The 26,506-nt window shown below is 38.9% G+C and overlaps 1 protein-coding gene across 2 annotated transcripts in view; it reads left to right on the top strand.

The window, feature by feature from the left end:
- The window catches only part of ephb1 (EPH receptor B1), a 214,898-nt gene that overhangs the window by 85,342 nt on the left and 103,050 nt on the right, over window positions 1–26,506 (top strand). For both annotated transcript variants that reach the window (XM_028472190.1, XM_028472189.1), the window contains exon 3: window positions 10,066–10,747. In XM_028472190.1, coding sequence (XP_028327991.1) covers window positions 10,066–10,747 — 682 coding nt within the window. The remainder of the gene's footprint in view (window positions 1–10,065; window positions 10,748–26,506) is intronic.

Here is a 26,506-nt window from a genome sequence, read left to right as displayed (position 1 = left end):
CTAAAATGTCTTGTGAACAAATCCCAACCTCTGATCATGAGTAATCTTAACGTACATGTGTTGGCTTCTACACCAACAGTCATTGTTCAATGACTTTACAATGGAAAACGATACCAAGGGACTCTATTTAAAATATTATTTGATGTTTTCACATCAAGCAACTCTTCCACACTCACAAGGCTGATTTAATTATGCTCTTCTGATTCGCTAGCTCTTTATTTTTTTTAAAAATCTTTCACTTAGATACAGAGATCTAAATGATTTTGTTTTAAAATCCACTTTTTTTGTAGTGGATTGAACACTATTTTCAGGTTAGGCTATAAAGCTGGTATTGTTTTGCTACGCGCTGAACCTCTTCAATGCACCAATGGCTGCTGATTTGAAGCAGCCTTTTTAAACTCTTTGTTTTTGGTTATATTTTTTTTCTAAAGGAAGAAGAAAAAAAAAACCTGATGCAGAAATTCGTTCTATGTGTAGAGGCTTTGCTTGATGTTCAAATTCAGGGGCGGTATTTGCACTTTCAAACTAAAATGGTATTATTAAAGTCTTAAAGCGTGGTCAAATGTATTGTCCGCCCTGCTCGATACTTCAGTCTAATAATTATATTGAGTTGAGGTTAAAGGAGAGGGCCATGTAGCAAACTTTTAGCAGGAACCAGCCAGACGGACACAGCTCTACTCAGACTCCGTCAAACTGTGTGGACTGGAATTATAGAGTGACCAGGTCTGGCAGGGCTGGTAGTGTTTCAGACATCACATTTCCCTCCCCATCCATCACATTCAGCCAGGCAGAACAGGCCTCAGATGCCCCACAAAATAATCATTCCCATGCAACTGCCCCTGACAGCATCCTCATTTCAATAACACAGCTGATCAGAGATGATAATACCAATCATGCCACGGCATATTTTAAAAACTGAGTTTTGGCTTGTGTGTGGTGTGTAGGGGTTTATTTAAAGGTAAGCATGACTGTTTTTAAATAAATCCTCAGCTAAGTTGATAAACTGTTGCTTTTGGTGACATGTCTATTCTCCAATGCTTAGGGTGAGTCTGAGCGTTGGGATGCAAATATCCTCATAACGGTGAGGGATTTCAAACAGCTCCCAGAAGGAAAAAGCCACTTGTGATTGCCGACAGCAGTGAGGTTTTTCGGAATGAGAAAGCACATCTTTCAGCATGGGCCCAAGAGTTCAATCCCTTTTCCACTTTGTGCATCCGCCTACAATCCAATGTCCTTCAGGGACCTTGGATTTAACTAGTGTTGTGTTCAAGACCACACTATCCGAGACCAAGACTTGCCCGAGACCAGAATGCACCGAGACCAAGTCAAGACCAAGACGAGACAAGCCGAGGACGAGACCCAAGACAAAGACCATAAACATGTTTTTTTTCCTATTTAAAAAATATAAATAAATAAAATTATGACAAGGTTCAACAGTTAAATATAATTCTCTCTTAATCATTTGACGGACAAAAAAGGCCATTTTTATTAATTCCACTAGTTGATATAGTTTAATTTGGTTGCTGTAATGTAACTAGGATATTCAATTAACAAAGGTTTCCAGCTGTAACTGTAAAAGTGAAACTTTCTGAAATAAAACTACAAACAAGTTGTCATCAGTCTAAAAAACATAGAACTACAGGTAGATGTGAAACTAAATAAAACAAACTCAAACCCTGGAACAGTCATGTGACAAATCAATCAATAGTTCTTGTTGAGAAAGATTGTTATTATTATCGATACAGTGGAAACAGAAAAATTAAAAAATAGTTATATTCTGAACCTGTTTATATTGTGGGGAACATATTATATACATAAATGTAATTGGAGTCTAAAGCCACAAAAAACACCACTTTAAAAAGATAATAGACTAATATAAGACCTCTTTACAGTTATTTGACTCATTCTGGCTTGTGCGACTTGCGGCGATGACGCGCTGGTGACGACATAATCAAAGATGCGGCGGCCAGGACGACAGCCGACACTATTTAATGAAGCCTTAAAAGACATGGATATAATGAAAAGAGGGGATGGACAGAGGCATAAACATGCAGACTTTCACACGAACCACACACGGACTTAATAAACACACACGGACCTCGGTACATACCTGTCAAGTTTTTGAATTTGAAAATAAGGGAAATTTTCTGCCGCCCACTACGAGCCGTCCCACCGCTCAACCAAGCAGTATCCCTTATATTGTAAGGAAAAGTGTACAAGAAATATAAAATACCACTTGTCAACCACTTACTAAATACAATTATGTGATATAATCTGGTAGGTGACCTTTAGTAACATTAAAATGCTGTGTGAACATTCCTACTAGAGCTGGGTGATATGGACCAAAACTCATATTTCAATATATTTTCTCAAAAATGGTGATATATGATATAAATCTAGATCATTTTATTAAATAAGTCTGACCAGAAAGACAATTCTGGTTTAAATTTGCTGATGTAAAATGCTACACAGGGACATTTATTAGCAAACAGCTGATCAATATGTGCACTCATATATATATATATATATATATAATATATATATATATATATATATATATATATGAAATAATATAGTTGAATCTTGAATCTTGATATATATCGCCCAGCCTAAATAAAAACATAAATGTGTATATGAAGCACATGTGTTTATTTAATATACTTATAGTTTATATACAAATCAACACATTGCATATTTATTATTAATTTCACATGTTTGTCTTTAAGTTAGACATTAACATTTTATTTTCATTATATACTTTATTATAATTTCTCACTCATGTGGTTCTCTGGTATTCACTAAAGACTTTTTTAGACACATTTATTACAGACGTTACATTCTTTAACACTTATAAAGCAGTGTATATTTGTGTCGCTTGTGATTGGCTGATTTTTCATGGTGACTTACGTTGTGGTAGACGTTAAAATCTCAGTTATTAATCTAACAGAACGTGTAACTGTGTCCCATCCTGCTGCTCTTTAGGAAGATAAACTCTCTGTCACATTTCACAACATATTTTACACCAGTTTCTTGTTTTTTTTGCTGGAACGTCTTCATTCATCATCTCTCTTCTGAGTTGTTTTTGGGTTTGTTGCCGCTGTCAGCACTAATCTCGCGAGAACTGCCACCAAGCCAGACCATTTCAGGTGGCAGTTCTCCCGAGTCCGGGCGGCTAGTCCGAGACAAGACCGAGTCTCAAAATGCTTCAGAGTCCGAGACGAGGACCGAGGCATTTAAAATTTGGTCTCGAGACCAAGACCCGTCTCGACTACTATAACACTAGATTTAACAAATCAGTGTGTTTACATGCGTGTGTGCCAATTAATTTGCTAGTCCAGTCTTTTTGTCATAATCTAGAGGGCGATAAAAAGGTTATTTAATACTATTATTTATAACCACCACAAAAAGAAAGGACTACAAAAATTGTAGCATTACAACCTGCACAAACTGTTGCTTTCATCGGAGACTACTGGACTGTGTTAGGCCTTGGCCTAGTTACCTTGGATTCATGTGCTTTATATTGACAAATGGAACTTTATACATATTTTGGACTCTTTGGAACTGTGGAAGAAAAGTATTGCTGAAATGTTTGCTGAAAAACTATTCAATGTTGAGCAGCAGTGCAATGTAAACAAAGTTAACACAGTTAGCAGAGACACGGCTGGAAATAATATATAATTGCTGCTGCCAAGCACCTGCATTTCAAACATGCCTCCTGCAGCATTGCACACCAGTCTCTGGCATGCAATATTCAAATTTCTTCATAACAGTAAGTTTGACACTGTTCTGGGTAAATTAGCTTTACTCTCTGGAGACCAGCTTCCTACATTTTGTTTGTGTTACTCCCTTATAAAAGCAAATATTATTGTTGCTTATTATTAATTTGTAGATAATCAATGCTAACATGCTGTCCAACTAGGTGCTAGTGACACCATGTATGTATGATATACATTCATCATACATTTACATTGATAGTATATACGTTCCTTACAATTACCACCCAATAACCTGTAACATGAAGGCTCCTGTCAGGCACTCTAGTGGTTAAGATAAATAGGAACATGTGTGAGTACATGAGCAAAGTATGGAAAGAACACCAGGGAAACCAAACACCAGCTACAGGTGTGACAGAGCAATCTCCTAAGTAGGGACACCAACCTGCGCACTGCCTGGATTGAGTTGAAGAAAGCCTACGACTCAATGTCACACTGGAATGTCTGGAACTGTACAAGATCAATAGAACACTACTGCCTTTATCAAGAACTCCATGAGAATGTTGACCATCACCCCATAGGCCAACTCAAATCCCAATGCCCGGTTCAACATCAAGTTAAGCGTTATACCAAGGAAATGTACAGACCATAGACAAGACAGCTATGAAGACCAATTCTGAATGGCAGTAAGTAACAATCAGTCACCTGCTCTACGTGGATGACATCAAGCTGTATGCTAAGAATGAGCTTGACATTGGCTCATTGATCCACACCACCCAGATATACAGCAAGGATATCAACATGTCTTTCGAGTTAGACAGGTGTGGCAGGATGGGATCCAAGAGAGGTAAGATGATCAGGACTGAGGGAGTGTACCTACCGATGGGAGGCAATTGGCAATATCAAGAACAGCTACAAGTACCTTAGGATCCCACATGCTACTGTCATTCACAAGGAGGCCACTAATCATGGTAGCACAAGAACAAGTTACCATGAGACCAGGCTCTAACCACAGATCAGACCCAAAGGCATTTGAGACAGTCATAAATGTAAAGACACCAGCAGACTGCAACATCAGGAAGAAAGAAGATGAGGAAGTTACCAAGGGCTCGAAGAACAACTGGCGCATATATGGAAGGTCAAAGCCCATTTGGTCTCTGTGGTAGTAGGAGCACTTGGGTCAATGACCCCCAAACTGGCAAAGTTGCTCCAAAAAAACAAGGATCAAGATCTGAAGCCTCAGTCCAGAAGTGAGCAGTGCTAGGAACGGCTAAGATACTGTACAGAACCCTCCAAATCCCAGGCCTATTGAGAACATTAATATAATCCTCCAATCACTACCACCTTGAGACCAAAGATGGTGTCAAGTCTTTCACGGCATTTCTTCTCCTTTAAAGCCTAAATCAAAGTCAGAAGCTTTAACTTACATTGAACAAAAACCAGCTGTTGTTAGCGGGTTTAGCCAGAGGTATGTGAGGATGAAGTCGAAGGTCAAGGAAAAGGAAGTGTCGGTGGAGTGACTCCATTTGGACTTCACAGTAAACCGTTGAATGCAACTTTTGTCTTTAGTTCTGCTGTAAAAACCATTTGCATCACGTTTATTAGTGACAGCTTTGACATTTTTTTCCAATTACCACATTCAACAGTTCTCATGTTCAATTGTGGTCTTTTCCAGACTTTTATAAGGAGCAGAAAGTATGAAAAAGCTCTGAGTTGCTCATCATCATTTTGCATCTGCTACGTCTTAGTACGTAGCTGTATTTGGTGGTGTTGATGGATTTGAAAAGCAGTGTATGAAAGTGACTCCACTGAGGATCAGACATCAGACTTCAGGTTAAAGATCAGGCAAAGAAATTCTACAGTATTCCTTGCTACCTCATATGCTAGTACACTCACCTTAAACTAGTCGGTGTGTTGTTTTGCTGTTACATTGTAGAATAGTAGAATTTTTTTTTAATCATATTTCTATATGGATATGATTTATAATCCATTAGATAAACAGTAAAAACATAATCCAATCATGGCTAACTGTTGCTAGGAGCTGATTGCTCTGCTTTGTTGGATGACTTTTTTTTCCTACACATCTATAAGTTTGGTTTCCGCGTTCTGATGAAATTGGGATTGTGTGAGACTGTTTGTTCCTTGCAAAATATTGGATGCTCTAGCTTTTCAACACGACTTTGGCCATCTGAGCTTCTATGTGGTATTTTAGTCTTTCAGGATAATGGCCAGAGATCAATGTGATGAATGGTCTTATGAGAGTGGAGTATCGATGTCTTGATGGCAGTGAGCTGAGGTTGTTGGAAGAGGAGCATCAGCCTGAATATATTACTGCTACCACACTCCATCCAGCTTCTCCTTGATCTCTCTCCATTTCTGTATTTTTTTCTTATCCATCACCCTGCCTCACCTGTTCTCATTTTTTTTATATTCTCCTCTTCCCAGCCCTGCTGGCTCTGAGTGGTCATTAACACACATTAAGTGTCCATCTTCTTTGTACGGCCTATAAAACAAAGCCGCTGTAATGGCACACATGATGGCCAAACTTACCATCAGGTGCAGTGGAACTGTGTCTTCTTTATTACAGATAAAAGCAAAGTATTATAGTGGAGCCAGTGGGATGTTTTGCTGGTGTTCAACATTTGTCATGGTTGTTTAAAAAGTGAGACTGTTAGCAACTTAATTTCAACACTTGGATGGACCTGGGACCTTTTGCATATGATCAGTTTCCTTCCTTGTGCCCAAAAAAAAAAAAATCTGTGTACTTAAATAGCCCGTAGGACTTAACAGGTGTTGAAGATGATGTCTGTCTGTGATAAAATAAATATTGTAATTGTTAACAAAGCTGGATGTTGGTTTATTTTCGTATTTCCAAGATGTCTTTTTTACTGGCATGCAGAAAATGTCCAGGCAGGAAGCAATGCAATCATGGAAAATGTATGCACGGACATAACAAGAGTTTTCTTATCACTTGGGTGTCAGGTCCCTGTCATATATATACAGTATATACCTCTGCCAAGGAGACTCATGTGGTGTTTTCACATGTCTGTCCGTTTGTCTATTAATGTGTATGTTTGTGAGCAGGATATCTCAAAAACTTTTAAACAAATGTAAATGTTGAGCTGATAGACAATGTCAAAAGAACGAGTGTGATTGTGGAGATTATCTGGAATTAGGGCTGGGATAAACATTTTTTTTTTTAAACGATTAATCTAATGATTATTTTTTTAATGCATCGATTAATCTAACGATCATTTTTCCAGTTTGATTTGATTATTAATTGACTAAAAGTAATTTATAAGTGTTGATTTACATATCCAAAATGAAAAAATCAACAACATGAATTAACATTGCAATATATGTTAATACTCTTCAACTCAAAATTCCAAAATAAAGTTTCATGTAAGAATATAAAAGCACAAAATAATGCATAAGTCATAAGTAGCATTCAATAAAAAAAAAAGGCAGTGGGAGTTGGCAGCCTAGAATTAAGATTTATGTTGAAAAACACATAGGCCTAGCTTACTGAAAAAGTGCATCTTTTAATTCTTCAATCACATTAAAATAACAACTTAAAGTAATACACTCTGCCAGTCACATTTTTCTTAAACTCAAATTCCAAATGCTAATACAGAAAGTGCTTTTCCAACAAAAATAAACTAGTGTGCGTGTGTGCATGTGTGTGTGTGCGTGCTGCTGCCACCGCCGCTGCCATCCGGTCACACCCGGGATAAAGGACGAGGGTTACGGGGAACGGCTACCTTCGACAAACGAGTGCGTGCCTTCACTGCTTTGCACTTTTGAAACTCGGAGGAGCCACTCGCAGTTACAGTAGTTATTCTGTGGCGCCGCCATCTTTGTTTGGTTGGCGGCACGCAAATTTTGCGTCGGGCATATTTTTTTTGCGTTGTCATCGATTATTACTATCCAGAATGTTACTGTAGATTTAGTATCCAGAAGAAATTTTTGAGGCAGGATATTTCAAAAGATGAACTGATTAAATGAAATTTGTGGGCGGATCCAAACTTAGAAGAGGTTAGTGCTCTCTGAGTGCTCTTGTATTACTTGTGTTTGTGATGGATACCATAGTTGGCGTTTGCTGTTGATTTATGTTCAGCATTTAGTTTGTGGTAGTATAGTCAGCCAACCTCATTTAAAAGGAGCAAAATAAATGTAATATATTTAACACACCAGACATTGTGCACAGAAAATGGTGTGCTTTAAAGAAATGATTTAGTCCATCATAAATTATTATGATTATGATACTCAATAAAATAAGCAAACAAAACTTTTAGGATTATGTTTTTGTTTATGCAGCAATATGGAAAACACTGCATTTTAGTTTTTCGTTCAAGACTTTTCTGAAAGTTTCCATGTAATTTTTGCACTTGGTGAAGTTCTTTGCGTTCAAAAGAAGTAGCACCAGACACTGTTTTCGTTTGTTCATTTAATTCCACAATTGCCGTTAAAGTCCCTTACACACACATTATTAAATCTTAAGTGAGCAGAGATGCAGAAGAGAAAAAAAAGCTGTTTTTACTTGGAATCATTTAATGGATGGGACTCACACGAGCAGAAATGTGGCATGTAGCCTCAAGCTTTTAGCAGCAAAACAAGAGCTAGAAAATCCATATGTGGTTTGTAAACCATCAAATTATAAAACATATGTTCTATTAGTGCATATAAACACAGAGGTGTGGATGGCAAATGAATGCAAAGAAGTTGAAGAAGGAGCAAATGTTTTTTTTTTTTTTTTTTCCTGTAAAGTTTCATATCCACCTGCTGTGCAAATGCTTCTAGTTTTATTAGTCTTTGGCACTGTGATGACACAAAATATCTACTGAGGAGGAAATAAAATGTTTGAAGTCATTATTATGGAACCCAATGACTTTCTGGACACATTTTGGATGGGCGTTATTAGAGACGCCTGGAGCCCCTCTCCGCTGTGAAAGATGGTGGTCATTTGGCTAGACGAGAGGTGGTGAGGACTCCCTCCTTGGCTACAGCAGACGGGTACAGAGGGGGCCTTGGGCTGGCTGTATTAATGAACAGGCAGCGCTGAAAGGGACAGGTTCCTGTAATGCTGATGAATGGTCGTTACAGAGCAGGGACGAGAGATGAGAACAGAAGAAAGAGGAGAGAGTGGGGAGAAGTGGGCACCGGGGGGAGCAGCAGTGGAAAAAAAAGGCTTTAATTTGCCCCTCAGATTTCTGTAAACTCATTTATCATGTCAGCAGTGTCCACTGTCATCCACGTACCCCCACCCCACCCGCTATACATAATCTTACCAAATGTACACTTTCTTGATTTATCCTCTCTAGATTTGTACATATTTATCAAACTTTGGTTCATTATTCAAATATTGTAAACCAGCTGCTATGTTGACATCAAAATTCAAGAGTTTTTCATCTTTTTGATAAATTGACTTGCAGTTGAGGCAATACACGAAGAGCGCATACTGTCATGTCTATTAGCCTAATTTCGAAGCTTGGGCTTTAAAGGTCAGAACAAAGAGGAAGCACCAGGAGAATCAGCCACACAAGACACATGAACTGACTCTCGGCCAGCTTATTCCACTACCGTATAGACCCCATTAATGTTTTCTTACCGACAGCATCTGGATGAGAATAATACATATTCGAGGTATGTCGCTTCAAAAATGTGTGATAATCCTGACTCACAGAAAATGGTCATCATTTTTTTTTCCTTCCTAAAAAACTCAAGCCAAAATGGTAATGGCATATTTTCACTATGATGTGGTTGCACCATGTGCATTTTCTCAGGCTGCTTCCAAAGCTCCATTCACTGTACTTTGTGGGTCACACCTGCAACAAGAGCCCACTGAGTATTCAGCGAGGTATGCGTGTGAATGCATTTCCATCAGACTGGGTCTTGGCTGCCATGTTGCCCTGATATTTCTAATTGCAACTCGGCAGTGTATTATCTTGAATTTATTGCACACCACATTTGAGGATGCATCAACTTAAAGCCTATTGATGCACTGATTGCAGAGAAGCTTCACAGTCACAATAATTGTTTGGCAGCCAATGTCTCTCATACCACAGCTGTGGGAATGAAATGATAACGCTGTGTCTTGCTGTTGCTAAACAAGAAGAAGACCATTTTGTTTTTTAAACCAATTAATGCATTTTTCTGTGAAAAGGTTCTGTCTGTTTAAAAAAACAATTCATATTTTAACCTTTAGGATAATGGAGAAAGAACTATCCATTAGAACTATCTGCATAAAGCCTCAATGGCTTACCCAATATTATTATTCACTGTCAAAAATGACAAATGACTACTTTGTAACTAATTACCCATTTTCTGTTTCTTCTCTTTTTTCCCAATGCAGTGGGAGGAGGTGAGTGGCTATGATGAAAACCTCAACACCATTAGGACCTACCAGGTGTGCAATGTCTTTGAGCCCAGTCAGAACAACTGGCTCCTCACCACCTTTATTGATCGGCGTAGTGCACAGCGCATTTATGTGGAAATTCGATTCACTGTGCGAGACTGCAGCTCCATCCGAAACGTCCCTGGTTCCTGCAAGGAGACCTTTAACCTCTACTACTATGAAAGTGATGCTGTCATTGCCACCAAAGGCACAGCCTTCTGGATGGAGGCCCCATACCTTAAGGTGGACACAATTGCTGCAGATGAAAGTTTCTCACAGGTTGACTTTGGTGGACGCTTAATGAAGGTCAACACTGAGGTGCGAAGCTTTGGACCTCTATCGAAGAATGGTTTCTACTTGGCCTTCCAGGACTATGGAGCCTGCATGTCTCTTTTGTCCGTTAGGGTATTCTATAAAAAGTGTCCAAGTGTGGTGCAGAACTTTGCAATTTTTCCAGAGACGATGACAGGAGCTGAAAGCACCTCATTGGTCATTGCCCGAGGGATTTGTATCCCTAATTCAGAGGAAGTAGATGTCCCAATTAAGCTTTACTGCAATGGAGATGGAGAGTGGATGGTTCCTATTGGTAGCTGCACATGCAAGGCTGGGTTTGAACCGGACAATGGCAACGTCTGCCGAGGTAAGTAGTAAGCTTAATGGAGAATTGTGTTGACTCTAAAAGATGGAAGTATCTTACTTACAAAATGTCTTGCTTTTCATTTTACCTTCTTTTTGAAGGGAGGGGAAACTTGTTATGGCAAACAAATTTGTTCTATTATTGGCTTGCATATACAGAACATCAATGTGCCTTTGATCAACAATATTGACGGGGTTGATGTTATGAAGTCTTATGACGTGTTCACGCGAAACGCGTCAAAAGCGTCAGGTGTACATTCACAATATATGGTGGATGCGCTTCTAGGGAGCGTCGGAGGTCCCGCTGCGCGTCCTGCGCCTCCTGTGCGACGCGTTTTGAAGCTTTTCGCACGGCAGAAGCTTTTGACGTGCGTCCGATGCTGGAGTTAGGATTGTTGAACTTGTGGGCATATCGCGGTGCGTCGACCAATCAGGAGCGTTCCAAAACCGTGACGTATTCAGAATAATGAGAAGGGAAAAAACACTAACCAGAGGCGGAGACAGATGGACAGGCGCTCTTCTGCTGGAATAGAGTGTATTCAATGAGCACAAGCGTCCAACTACGCACGTGAGGCACAATTTTGATGCCCAAAACGCGTTTAGTGTGAACGTACCATTAGGCTTTTTGCTAAGCTTGATTCTTTTATTTAGATTGTTTATTTTGTCAAAATACTGAAAAGCCACAGTAGCATTGAGTTTTAATCTTAAGAAAAGGCCAGCCTTTTATTGAATCTCTTGTTCAGATGGTTTAAAGTCCCCCTCAGCATGACATGCGAAAAGAGAGTTTTAAGCAAGTGGAAATGACTTATTTATAAAGGTTAATCTTAGGTTTTAGCTTAAGCTGTCACTTTCTTTCGCTTTCCATGTGTCCTCCAGTGCACCTTTATGTTCAGCACCTTGTTATATTGACACACTCACTCTGGCACACCTACAAACAGAAAAATGTGCTCAAGGTGTCTGATGATGATGTGAGTGGCTTTGGGCTCTCAGTATGGTGCAGTATTGCTTGGCCTGGCCCTGGAGGTTAGTTGGAGAGTGTGTGGAGCCCAGATAAGATTGATTGACACACATCTGCTCTGATCAATAAACAGATATGAAAGTGCCACATATCTACAAAGCAAGTGCTGTGTGGGGCTGTGGCTTCTGTATCTTTTTTTTGCCTGCTGCTTTAAATCTCAGGCAAGGCACACTGGCACATTCTACATGCACTATAAATGAAAGTTGCATCATCTGCAGAAGTGGAAAAGTTCTCTCCTTATTTGTTTTAAAACAAAAGTTTTCCAGCACTTCACTCATTATTTGGCTGAATCCTAAAATAAATAATTATTTTACACCTACAGTGATAAAAAATGAATAACTCGATAATTCCTAACATTTTAGTTATTGCTTAACATCTTAAATGCTTTGGCCTCTGCTTAATTACTACCAAAGGGTTTACATTGTCTACTAATTTTGCCCAATTACACAAAAAGAAAGGTATAGCTCAATAGAAAAGCTCCAACATGTCAGCTATTTCTTTCCATTGTAGTTCAATGTAAGTTTAGCTGCCCTTGCTATGGAGGTTTACCATGTGACCATCTATGTCAAAACCTCAGTCAGCCAGGACATTCTGGAGGGAGGATGGATACAACTCTCTGGAAGCATTTTTAATAGGAATGCACCGAATATATTTGGCCAAATTTTGCAAAAAAAAGCCACATTCGGCCTTCGGTTTAGTGAGTTAAAAGCAAGGCCGAATAGTAGCGTGTGACGCAATGACGCAATCAAACGACGTGCAGTGATTTTGAGTCGGAAACGTGTGTGCGTCTGTGAGCAGCAGCTCCTCCTTTCCACACAAACACATCCAGACTCTCCTTTCTGCTTTCCGCTCTCCGTCGTCCGTCACCAAGTAACAGTTGGAAGCCGTTTAATTCCACATCCAAGTCCGTTGTTAGCGCTGTGAGCCACCAATTGTTGTTTTAGCTGTTAGATAGTTGGAGAGGGAGGAGCTCACATTCTAGGAGGCATGTTAGGTGACGTCACCTGCCAACGTGGGCAAAATCCAACTGGCCCGTTTAAAGCTGACTTTTTTAAAATGTGGAATAACAAGGGAGGGAGGAAACAGAACTTTTACAACTCTGTCCCTCTGAATGAGGCTAAAGGAATGTATATCACTGTAGCAAAACCATTAGAAAGTGATTTTTTTTTATCATACCTCCCCTTTAATGCACTTTAGTTTTTTTTTTGGAATGCATGTTTTGTTTTATTTAAAGGGCTAATATAAATGAAAAACTTTGTTGTGCATTTTTTGAAAAGCAAAGGCTACTGGAATATTTAAAACATGTCAGAATATTAAAAAAAAATGTACTTTGTTTAAAAAAACATGTCTAAAAATGTATTCTCAGCTATTTATGCACTATTTAAAAAAAAATAATGAAAAACTTAACAACCACATTCGATATTCGGTATTCAGCCAAGCGTTTATATTTTATTCGGCTTCGGCCACAAATTTTCATTTTGGTGCATCCCTAATTTTTAATTTCTCATTCCCAGCTCTTTATACACTGAATGACTAGGTGCAAGTTGAGTCTAATTACAAAAATAAAAGGTAACTGTGTCACAAGGATGGATGATTACAGAGGAAGAAAATCACTTGATCGAAACTTATCCGTCTCTAATGATTTCTCTCTCTCTCTCTCTCTCTCTCTCTCTCTCGGGACCCATATGGAGCCTTTATTTCTCTTATAACCTCTGAGAGACTGCTTCAGTAACAGCAATCTCAGTCTTTTATTTTCCATGGACTTGTAATCCATTATTTAAACAGGGAAGGCTAACCTTAAAGTGCTTGTGGAAGCTTAGTACTATGGGCAAGTGATCAATTGAACGTTGGTGCAATACCATGGCCTCAGCAATAGGTCTGAAGTAATTGCCCATTAGAGATGAAGTAAGAGAAACGGGAACAAAAAGAATATGAGAGCACATCACTTCATGCAGAAATAATTCCCCTTGTTGAGCGTAAAAAGAAATGAAGAAAAGGTACTGCAAAGGAAATGGGAGGTGCAGTATTACTGAAAAGCTCAGTGGGGAATCTACAATTAAAGGGATTTTCCAATTTCAGCAACAGACTTCAATGCCCACAATATTCTGACATTATTCTGGCAGAACTAGCTGTAAGTTCTTAAACAATGGCTTGGTGTACAATTTCCATTTTGCCACTGCTTTCTTTTGTTTGGAATCAGCAAAACCTTAAAAAAGTTAAGTTTTAGAGAGGCTCTGACCCATACGCCAGGTCATCACATTTTGGTGTTCAGCAAAAAAAAAAAAACAATAATAAAACATGAAAAAAAAATGACACCGTTCTGCTTCAACTATCTCAACTCTGTGGAAGAAAAGTAGGCACACAACTTTGAATTTAATGAATTTTTCCCCCACAATCTCTCCAGAAGGCGTGATAATAAGTCACTGCAGTCCGTGGCTATCTAGGGACAAAGCTGGACACCCCAGATGTAGGTCAATAATAATTAATTAGTAGGAAGACATAAACACTCAGTCTCAAAAATAATTGGACACTCCTCATTACACTATATGATGCATGTACCCCATAGACATCACCATCTGTTTAAAACCTATAAAGATTTCCATTGCATCAAGAGTTTAGGAGTTGAAAACACAACTGATGAAGTCCGAACCTTTGAAAATAACACATTTTGCATGGCATCAAATTCGAAAAAAAGAACAATAGCTTATCATATAGTGCATATAAATGAAGTTCATTATGTCTCTTTATAGGTAACGCAACATATATTAAAAATGTCTAATTAGTGAGAGCAGTTGTTAAACAGTTTTTGAGTAAATTACTTTATTGGCTGTTCTCATACCATGGCCAAAGGATGTTCCACCCCCCCCCCCCCCAAAAAAAAATATTAATATTTGTTAATATCATTTTTAAGAAGACTAATTAAACTTTTTAACTTTTTCATAAATGGTAAAACATTTTTTTTTACCAACAAAAGTTTTCATTCTTCAGAGGGGGGCAGCTGATTTGCTGTAGGAGTCTCCTACTGCTAACTTGAAACTCCATTCATCCATTTTCTGACCTATTTATTCCACTTCAAGGTTGCGGTGCTCTGCTGGTGCCTATCACCAGGCAAACAAACAATCACACTCATTCCAGGGGCTATTTGGAGACTTCAGTCAGGGTGGGGGGGAAGGCGGAGTACCCTGACAAAACCGACATAAGCACGAGGAGAACATGCAAACTCCACACAGAAAGGACTCTAGTGTCCACCCCTGGGCTTGAACCCAGGAACTTAAAACTCCAGTCAATCTAAATTTCAAGTTCAATGGCCATGGTTTCATGATGTTTTTTAATTCGGAATCAGTTATTTCACATTAACTTATTCAGAATTAAAGTGTTCTGCTTTGAATTTACATGGAAATAGTAATTTATTCAGTTCCGCTTTAGGTCTGGGGGTTGGGAAGGCTCTGATTGGACAGGGGGCGAACGTGACATATCACGTCTATCAGAAAAAAACACACAACAAACCTTTTATTGTTGGCTCTAACATAGAAGACCACACGAGAACTGTTTTCACTTTTATTTTGATTGTAGTTTTGAAACAACAGCTCTACAATAATAACATACGGTTTCACTTTGGTCAGCTGAGCAGGAGAAGATCGATAGGAACTAATCACCAGTAAATAAAGCCCAGTAAAACTCGGGAACACAATAACCAGGAATAAATATTTGCTCCCTGGTAAAGATAGTAGCTCTAACAACAGGTACAATGATAAACTTGGTGATACGTATTACAGCCTGTGCAGCAGTACGGGGATGCATTTACTCCATCTCTGGGATTTAGTATCCATCCATACATGAAGCCTGCTCCGTTTGCTGATGTCCGTGTGTGTGTAATAAGTCCATGCTTAGGTTTATGCTTTTATCCATCCATTCTTTTCATTATATTTTGAAATATTATACATTGAAAGCCTTAGAAGACTCAAAAAGTCTTCTAAGGCTTTTATTAAATAAATAGTCTCGGCTCTAGTCCGGGTGGCCATCTTGAATTGTTTCGTCACCGCACGTCATCGCGACTGGCCGATCATGTGCAGAATTGAACTTAAAGTGGAATTAAGCGTTTACACGATAGAAGAGTTATTTAATTCAGAATTAAAATTGGAATAAACCAGCCGCCTAATTCGGATTTAAGTTTAATTACATTTGCATTCAGAATGAAGTGTTTCCAAGGTCAGTTTAAAGAGGATTTGACTTTTATTCTGAATTAATGAGGAATTAAAGCTCCCATATAAACCTGGCCAATGAGCACATGCAAACTATGCAAAACACATGCATGGATAGAATATAATTAACACTTGAATCCTGCCATCTGGGGTTCCCTTTAAATATGTTTATTTATGATTTTATATTTTGCTCAGTGAAAGATTTATGTGCTGCTGTTCGCAAGTAACAAATTCTTCTTAATTTGTTTTGACAGCACAATTAGGCCTCATTACAACCGAGGCTTTTGGCGTAAAGTGTGTACTAGTGTCAGTGCGTGCACAAACCTCCTCGTACCTGATTGCTCTCCCTCTCTAATCTATATGTTTTAATTAGTAAGTGGTAGCGTGGTGTGTATGCAGGCAGCCTGCTGTCAGCTGGGCAGAGAGACCATGTAGTGCCGTTGTGCTCTGTAACGAAGATGCCAGCATGCCATCCTCATTACCAGCTCCCCAGCTCCCACATAGGCTATAAGAGCAAGCCTCTGTGCTTCTCTTCTATTGCTCGTCCCCATTCTCACCCCCTTTGGCTATGTAAACAGTCTGCTAAATATTTTATCACCTCTCTGTTAAATCAAGCAGACACTCCCGATAAGCCCCCCACTACATCCACCAATACAACGTTCCCCTTGACTCGGTACCTCACAACGACTGCTTACAATGAACTTTGTCCATTTTATTTCAGTGTAATAATTGGTGCGGCGATAGGATCACTTCTGCAATAAACTGTACCAAATCTTATAATCATAAATCATAGGTATATGTACCTTTTACCTGAAAAGAACATAATTCAATAAAGCTAAGAAACCAATTCATTAGGAAGTTACATTTTCTCCTACCTTGTAATTGAAAGACCATTTAAAACCTTCATCTTTTAATGTATTGTATACTTTTTTCCTTCTTTTTTTCACGTTTGCCTTATGATAAAGTTAGAAAACAAAGGTTTGTAAAAAATGGGACATTTTATTTATTTATCTTTTAGGAAAGAGAAAATGTTTACTCGCCAACAAAGAGCTCTAAATTCACCCCATTGCTAGTTTTGTTTATTAGCCAAATGAACAGCTCAGTGCATTGTAAGGTCGTTCCATTTCCACGATGAAAGGAGATGATTATGTGTTCAAGTCAGGGCTAGGCGATGTAAACAAAAAATGTTGGCGATAATCATTTATGTATCAAACTTTATTTTATTCTTGATGAAGTCATACCAGAAATATGATTCTGGGTCAAAGACAGGCGCTCTATCCCACAAGGCTGGCGAATGGCGAAGTTTGAGGACTCCAACTGTTGTTGAAGATCCTTTACCTGGAGATGTAGAGCTTTGTTCTCGTCTACCTAATTGCTTGCCTTTGCTCTTCTTTGAGGGACCACACAGTAATCATGATCCGAAGCCATTTCAGTCTCCATCACTGAATCTGAGCGTAGCTCTGAGCCAGGCTCAACCCGTGGTCGCCGTTCCACATGCTCCGTCACGGCCCAGGCTCCCTTCTTCTGCTTCCTCATGTGTGACAACATGGTACACAATGGCACACAGCAATGGAGTGCTGAGGTTCTCCCTCTCTGAAAGCCACGTCTCACTTGAATACTAAAAACACTAATTTTTGCCGATTTAACCCTCTGAACACTATTGTCTCTAGCCTTTGCAATCTCCCACCATCCTGATCAAATTCAAATCACCATAAGTGTTGATCAATAGTACTGGCCCACACACTCCAGCTCTACCATCAGAGATCGTAATATTGTGCAAGGAGTCTTTTGGAGAGTTTCTGGTGTTTTAGATTCAGACTTTGACATGAATACACGTATCACTGTCTAGTTACTGTCCTCCAAAGCAGCAGCGGCTGCTGCTGTGAGCCCCTCCCCTGGCGCAACACAGCTCACACAGGCAGCTGCAGTGATCCCAGCTGCCGGTCAGACCCACTCCACTCCGCATCCAGACTTACTTAATTACGTCTGTTCTCTCCACCTACTTCTCTTAGGTTTACACGTGATTTATCCTGTCTGTTCTCGTTCTCCCTCTGAAATCAGTATCTAGGGAAGACTGCGTGTCATTGTACTTTACAGAGGATGTGAACGTGCATTGACTTTAGTTGGGCAGCCAATGGTAACACCACTCAACAACTCATACAGCTCTCTGTAAAAATATCTCCGATTGGCTGAAATGTTGCATCACGCTCCTGGATTTCTAAAGCTCATACACACAGCCAAGAGAAGCTGCAAAAGTCCCATTTCCTATCCGAACATTTTGAATTACAATATGCTCAGAGGTGATTATGGATATTTGACCAAATTAAGCCAAAACCTTACATACTGCAGCTTTAAGCGCAGAAAACATAAAATAAATACAGCCACAACAATGACAATATTGACACCTTTTTGCATGTTTTACCTCAACATGCATTACTTGTGTAATCGAATGTGCCTCATTTGTGAACTTAGGTGTATGTGAACTGCTGCTGCTACTATTTCTATTTGACTTTTTTTCAATTGATTCCTTTACCTGTTCATTAGTTTATCCTTATTCTAATGTAACACGCCTTAATATGTGTTTATTTAGTTCCGCATTAGGATAATTTTTCATCCCAACACCATAGGCTTTCACGGCACTGTGAATCTCTGCATATTTTTGCACTCTGTTAGACTCCAGTGGGTGTTTGACATGCTGGCATATTAATATTGCAAATATTCAAATAACTTTATTTAACATTCTGCAGGCTGACAGTGGCAGCAGGAGATTCACAGCCCATTGAGCAAGTGCACTTCCTTAGGCTAAGTGCCGATTCATCATGGCTGCCTTACTCCTGTCTAATGGCAGACATCATGGGGCACGCACACACACACACACACACGCACACGCACATGCATACGCACGCACACACACACAGTTAAATGTTATATACATATACATGTCTCATTAGTAATGCCATGGTAAGATCTTAAATCACTATCAACAGAAACATTAAAAAAAAGTCTCTCTTTTCAAGAATAAAATAAATAATTAAAATGAGTAATTAAAAACTTTTGATTCAGTTTGCCTTTTCCATTTCTATATTTTCATCCTTTTAGTCTATATTGTGATAAATTCAAGGCCATTTGTTCTTGTCTTCCTCTGCTTCATTAAGTTACCTTCTTTTATAGCATCTCTGGATTATCATGACTAAACACAAACAAGACAACTTATCTCAACTTGAAGTCCAATTAGGATGGCATTTTCTTCGTCCTGTACCTGTTAGTCTTATAGCAGTGAAGACGTATTTTGTGAGGACAAAATAAGTTGTGAAAGGTGAAAGAGACTGAGGAAAAAGAATGAGGAGGAGAGAGTGAAAGCCCTCTTGTTTCCATGGCTCTCAAAAGTCTGAATGGAGGGAAGGCAGAGAGCATTGGTGAAAGAGTGTGACCTTAACAAAGACTCTTTGAATTGAAGGGCTAAACAGAGTGTATATAATGACCCCAAACACAGATGCGCTGCTCTCACTGCGACCAGTCAGTCTCAAATGATGCAAGAGCAGTTTAAAGACTCATCGGATAGAAACTCCCCACAAACAGAGCTGGTTAAAACCACACACTCAATCATACGCTTCATATTTTCAACTCATACCGTGTTTCCTTTTGCTGCTGTTGTCTTTTGTCTGGTTCTTTGGTCAGCCTTGATGCTTGCTTTCTACCCATTGTTTCTCACATTATTATTTATTTTGATATTCATGTTCGAATGGGGCTTTGACAAGAATCAGATAGATAGTGGACAGTGGACTGAGGTTTTTTTTTCATTCTCACACTTTACAGCAACATATCAAACAATCACATTTACTTGAAGTGTAACTAAACGCTGAGGTTTTGGCTGGAAATCAAAAAAAAAAAAGCCCGGATTATGGGCGGGGCTCCTGGAGCAGTAAAGACTTGTAAAGACCAGTTTATAGTATAGAATAATCAAAGAACAATCTATGCTATGCTAACTACCTACTCAATACTCACTATAACTCTCGATTCACAATTCTTGTTTTCATTGGAGGGGCGGAGCCAACAGTGGTGGTTCGTGACATAAGAAGCCACCAAAACATCGCAAATCACCATTCTCAGCCAATAGAAAAATATGATTGTAATAGCTGGGTTTCAACCAACAGAGGGCAGTCACTTTTACATTTTTACAAAAAAATTGAGATACTTGACAAAAATCAATCAACAACAATACTAAAGACATTTGTTTTCCGCAGAAAGAAGTGATTTTGGGGTTTAGTTCCTCTTTCTGTGTTTAATATTTGTATGAGAAAAGTACTGAATTAAAGATAATAGGTAAATGTACCAAATGCCTTTCACACCTCTCCTCTCTCAAAATGATGGACGTGAGTGTTGAGGGTGGTCAGAAAGGCAGGGGCTGATGGACACAATGCCCTTTTAACATCCACCAGATGGTCGGGGGCTCCTCTTAATTTGCTTGTGTCACCCTCGCTGCCAAAACACAAAAGCCAGGCACTATGAGGGGCACCGCATTACTCAGCTCAGCTTTCACATTATTACTGCACTTTAAGAAATGCAACAGCAAATACATCATTAATAAAGCCCCCGAGCAGTCCATATATAACGATGTGTGGTAATCATAAAGAAGTGAATGTCAGGTGAAACTTTGTTTCTGACGGTGATTTAAACGCTGCCCTCCTCTGTCATTCCTTCTGCCTTTCTCTCCTCTTTTACCCAGTAGAGTGTGCTTCAGCAAGCAGTAATGAGGCGACATAGTGAGCCTCTCCACAGAGTGCCCTCTGGTTAATAAAGTACTCGTAGTCTTCCTCTGCATCGCCCCTCGTTTGTTGGCTCTTCCTTTTTCCTCATCAGCATCCATCAATATTTGCTGTCACAGTAATCATAGCATCCAGGGCGCTTACTGACATAGCAGTGTGTTTAATCAAAAAAGTGCCTTGTCTTTTTTTTTAGAGAATAAAAAGCACGCAGTACTACATCTGCATTATTAACGGTAGAGAAAATAACTTGCTGACAATCTAATTGAAATTAAAATGCAAGAGGTGTGAGAAACCTATTTTTTATCACTCGTGTAGAGAAAAAAATAGGAAAAAATACAGAGGGAATGTGAATGGAGATGAGACACTATTGTTGCACCTCTAATGATAACCTGGGTGGTTGAAATGCTTTTATTAGGACAAGATGTGAGAGATTGGCCTTGAAGAAAAACATTGGGAGAAGCTCTCAAGTAACACTACAATGATTTATTTAAGGTGTAGCCTCTACATCGTGACTTGAGCCAGTGAGGATGGGATTGAGCACACAAAGACGCTAGCTGAATAGTCACAAACATAGTTTTCACACTTATTTATAGGAAGGAAATAAATGCAACTACTTACAGATAGAATATTCACAAGAGTGAACATATTCTGTCGCTGATGTTTGGAAATGAACTAAGTATGATTACTTGTTGTTTATCATGTATTTTCTGCATACCTTACCTTATCAATGGAAAACCTCCTGTGAGGCAGATTGAATGCTCAGACAATCCAGAATCAGGGAGTGGGTTCTCATTTTGTGAGGTGAAAATGTAGCTCAGCATTCTTGAAGCCAAAATAGGGGCGCTGCCATCTGGCAAATTTGACGTCATTTGGAGCCAGTGTCTGCGCAGCAGGCCCCGCCCATTTAGCGTACCGCGCTGATGAGTTAGCCCAGCTACGACACAAACCTAAGTGTCCTTCCCACTGGAAATTCTACCGACGTCTTTTTTTTTTATGGATTTTGTATACTTTATTATCTCACAATGGCGAAATTCACTTACCATTCCCTGGGGAACAGTTGGCAGCCATTTTGCGGCGCCTAGGGAGCTGTTCGGGGTTAAGGGACTTGCTCAACATCCCACAGTGATAGCCCAGGTGAGGCTTGAACCGGGAACCCTCTGATTACAAGGCCAGCGTCATTAGCCACCACTTTGTTCAGGTGATCAGATCATAGAGGTTAGTACCAGTACTAGTACTAGTAGCTCAAAAAAGACGAAAAAATTGAACGGAAAAGTTTAATGGCGTCTCGGCTTTCCTTCACGACGTAACTGCTTATGCTATTTACAAAGAGAGCTACACAAGATCCGAGGCTGGCAATCATCTTCATATATGACGTCAAATCCCATTTTTCAACCTCAAATAACTTATTTAAAACAAACTTCACAGAAAAACTAGGACTTGAACGATCGACCGATATGGATTATTAGGGCCGATGCCGATACTGATTTTTTTTCCATCAGCCTTAGCCGATGACTGATACAGAGTGCCGATTTTCTTAAGCCGATATTTGGAGCCGATACTACTTTTACTCCCTCAATTTACATCATAAAAATTACACAATGATGATAACAAATGGTACAAGTTTCAATTAAAAAAAAGGAACATTTATTGAAATTAAAGGTGAGGTAAAACGACACCAAGTAAAAAAAAAAATTAGTAAATTAAAAAAAAATAGATAAAAATTAAAAGATAGATTAGTTGACTACAAAAATAATCGTTAATTGCAGCTCTAATGCCATTATTATCTGGTGTTGTGTTGAAAAGGTCTACAAAAACATGACTGAAATTGTGAGCATGCTTCACAACTTTCTTAGGAAGCGCATAGTCCACACACCAACCACAACCTTATATTCTTTAATCAATTTAGGAAAGTGTTCCGACAAATGGTGTCAGTGTTTCTTCTGGAGAAAAATGTCAAAAGTCAGTCATAATGTTCAGATATTTCAAAGTCAAAGTATGCAAAAGTCTCATATGTATGAACCGGAGCAATAACCAATTCAACTTTATCTTTTAAAATCAGAAGAACCAGCCAAGTACAGTCACCCTCAGTGATTTATATACTTTTGAGGGATTTTCTGTGGGCTATTGGTTTTGTCTGAACCCTAATAGAAGAATTTGTTAAGTTGATGTATATTAAAGTACTTCTTCTTACTAAAAACTAGAATACACAATGCCAGTTTTCTTGCAACACTCCCTTCAAAAGCATCATGAAGTACATCTGGTGGGTATCCAAAAACCAAGTGAACGGGAATTGACTTGTCTGTCAGTCGACATTACACCAAAGTAATGTGGTAACCTGAGATTTTCTTTAGCGGTTTGTACATGCAAACTTTTGTCCTCTTTTGTACGTGGTGGAAATGCTGCGCCTTCATGTGTCTGGCATTTGGAAGAATGTTTAAGACAAAACCTACCTGTGAAACCTTGAACTAGTCTCCTGAGCAAATGAATCCCCCTTCTTTTCTTGAGTGACAAGAACATTCATCAAAACATTTTTTTTTTTTTATTTAAACTGTTTTACGTCAACAGCTTTGCAAAGCAAAGCCAGGTATATTAATGTTAATTCAGATTTCACTTCAAATGACAAATCTTCCAAAATTAAATGGCTCTATTTTGTATTTTTTCTTGATGTTCCTAGTGGGTTATTATACACCTCAAAATCATCTACATAAAGGATTATTGAGTGTTTTTTTTCTCCTCAATTTTGCTTGTAAATTTGCCATCAAAAATTCACTGAAACATCTAGATCTGTTTGAACACCTGGATAAGATTCCCTCTGAGACGTCTTTATTCTTCACAGTTTCCGACAAAGTTTTGAGAATGGGTACATGCTGAAAGATTTTGTTCTTTTGAAAATCAGGAATATATTCATTTGGGTCAACTCAAATGCTCCAATACCTTCTTCTCTTAGAAGCTAAACTAAAAGGACCACCTGCTCCTTGTTCTGCCAAGTCAGTTATGATGGCCTGGTTTACAGTGTATTTTGTTCATCTCAATGTTAAATGAAATGTATTTCTAACAACGACAAAAGATGCTGAAGATGAAAAAAAAGTGAAGGTCTTCAATGCACTTCACAGATGCAATTACATACAGAACACTCTCTAGTTTCAGCAGAAAGCAAGGAAACTCTTTTCAGAACTAGATATGATGCACATTCTGGGTCGGCATCTACACTAGTACCATTATCAGCTCTGGCCTTTGGCAAATCAGGGAAGTACAGTATGGCTGTCTGTTTATAGTGTTGCATATGTGGCATGCTTAAAATCACTCAGAGAATAGGGTTGATGTCTTCTGCTTTTGTGTTTTAGGAATACACAAAATACAGTTTCATGGCCTTTCAGATGAAGAAAAATCAATCTTTTTCACACCAGAATGTTGTGGTGTGTTTTTAATTGTTCTATTGAGTTGAAAAAGTCAAACCCAAAGTAAGTAGTATGTCCATAGTTTAAGTCAAATAAAAGCGTCAGTGGTTATTTTTTCAACTGATTACAGATTACAACATTACAATTTCATTTTTATTTTTAAACTTTATCATTATCCAAAAATACTGTACCGTTATCGCAAGCCCATTATCATCTGTTGTATTGTAAACCCAGCGTATCGTCCCACCCCAATAGACCCCTTAATGGCCCATGTCATGAGTGATGTCACAACTCTAGCTGGAGGCCAAAACAGGAAATGCCGCTGGCTAAAGACTGTGCAGGCTAGTAATGTTACAGCTTTAGAATGTCGTCTTGTTGTGTGTTTGGGTGCCAGAATAGGAGGAATAACATTAGTGGATGTATATCAAAGTTTTTTAGGATCCTAGCGGACACCCGTGCTCATAAAAAGCAAAGGCAATTGTGGTTTTGCCTCCAGGCTAAGCCCCGCCCAACAAAATATGTCACAATGTTTACAAACAATCACAGGGTCTATATAGGGAGGCATTTCTGCAGGCCTATCAGCTCCAGAAGTTGTGCACTATGCACTATAGTATTAAATGTGTGAAGAAAAAGCATGCTACTTAACTTAATACAACAGTTTTGTTCCATTAATCACTTTGCACATGATTGTGAATCAGTGATTCTTCTAAAGTCCAATATAAATCATGATTAGAGTTCAAACCCAATGAAGACTATAGAATAATCACTCTAGCAGAAAAATGTTGATAATTCAAAGTGTAAATGTGTGTGCCTGTCTGTGTGGGAAGCATTAGGACGGTCAGAGAAATAAAATAACATTTTTAATGATTTGGCTAATTTAGATGATTAGCACAGTTACACTGTATTTAGATCAGTGAAAGGCTATAAACACATGTTCATGATATTTAAATGTTTGCACAACATGGGTAAGCTTATCATAGTCACGCTGACTGAGGAGAAAAGACTTGAATAACTTCTTCAAAATGTGGTTGCGTTTTAAAGAATCAAATTAAACTTGATAGTTTGTCCTTTTTTTTTAATAGTATTTGGAATAAAAACCCATTACACATCGATGATGATTCACGTGTGTAGTGAGTGGGATCTGAGTCTGTGTCAACAGGTTGAGTGCTGCCTACATTTTGGTCCAGTGTCTCTTGTCAGCTTGGATTGATTGCAATCACTATGCATGTTATTTAACAAAGTGCTATTGTGCAAATCCAAAATTGAAGGAGGTTAAAATTGTGACACTAAGTGTATTTTTAAAAAAATCTACAATATGATTGAACCCGACAGTCGAGCCTTCACTAGTGAAATTAGCATATTCCCTCTGCCGTGGCTTCACACTGTTTTAGATTAAATTCCACTAACTAATTTTCTTATTGCTTTATAAAAACACATTTGTGTCATAACTAAACATTCTAAGTAATCATAATGAATTTGCCTTATGACTATACAATAGATCTGGAATCACAAATAATGCATATGGGTTATTTGGCTATTCCATTTTGCAGTGCATGCTTGTTTGCTGGAGCAGAGTCGTCTGTATTCACTAATGTCTCCCTCATTCTTTAAAAGCAATTGATTCTGTGCAGATATTTAATCTATTCCTCATTCCCCATCTTTGTTGTGATATTAAAGCTACTAAATTAGATGCCAATAACTGGAGCCCCATGCTCTAACAAGAAGGGCTGTTTGAAGGCATAAACATGTTGTTGGATCATGTGGCATCATAACGACCGAAAATGGCTTTTTTGCAATGATGGTGAAGATCTATTTAAGGTCTGTGCCTGTAAAAATGTGCACAAATATCACTACACGCGCTGATAGTGTGAGCCATCTACTAAACCAACCCAATTAGGATTGCGTCGTCTGTCAAGACGCAACATAACACGTACAATCTTATTTTTTGCCTTTAATGCAATGCATTTTCATGACACGGGCACCGCACAATCGAATAACGTTTTCCCCATATTTGCTGCAAATACGTGTCTGATGCGAATATGAAAAAAGTGCCAACCAGATTACCTTTCTTTTAATCATCAACTATGGAGGACCCTAGTGAAATCGCTGCTCTTTACCGTCTGTGGAATCTAAAGTGCCATCAAAACGCTCAACGCTGGTGTTCCTGGATTCACCAGGTTAACCAGCGACGCATCCAACTCGGTGAGTTTCACTGTTTTCTTCGGGTGCTGCGCCAAGTCCTTCCTGGTCCGGTCTCGGTGAAAAAACTGGCCGTGTCGTAGAGCGTAGAGTGGTCACACACCTACATGATTATTTTTTCCTCCATGCTAACATAGGTGAAAATACCAGTTTCAGCTTTGACGGCCTGACGTCATTGAC

The sequence above is a fragment of the Gouania willdenowi genome, chromosome 17, assembly GCF_900634775.1.
Source record: "Gouania willdenowi chromosome 17, fGouWil2.1, whole genome shotgun sequence".
Taxonomy (NCBI): domain Eukaryota; kingdom Metazoa; phylum Chordata; class Actinopteri; order Blenniiformes; family Gobiesocidae; genus Gouania; species Gouania willdenowi.
Note: the sequence above shows the minus strand (reverse complement) of the source record. Positions and strands in the feature narration are given on the sequence as shown.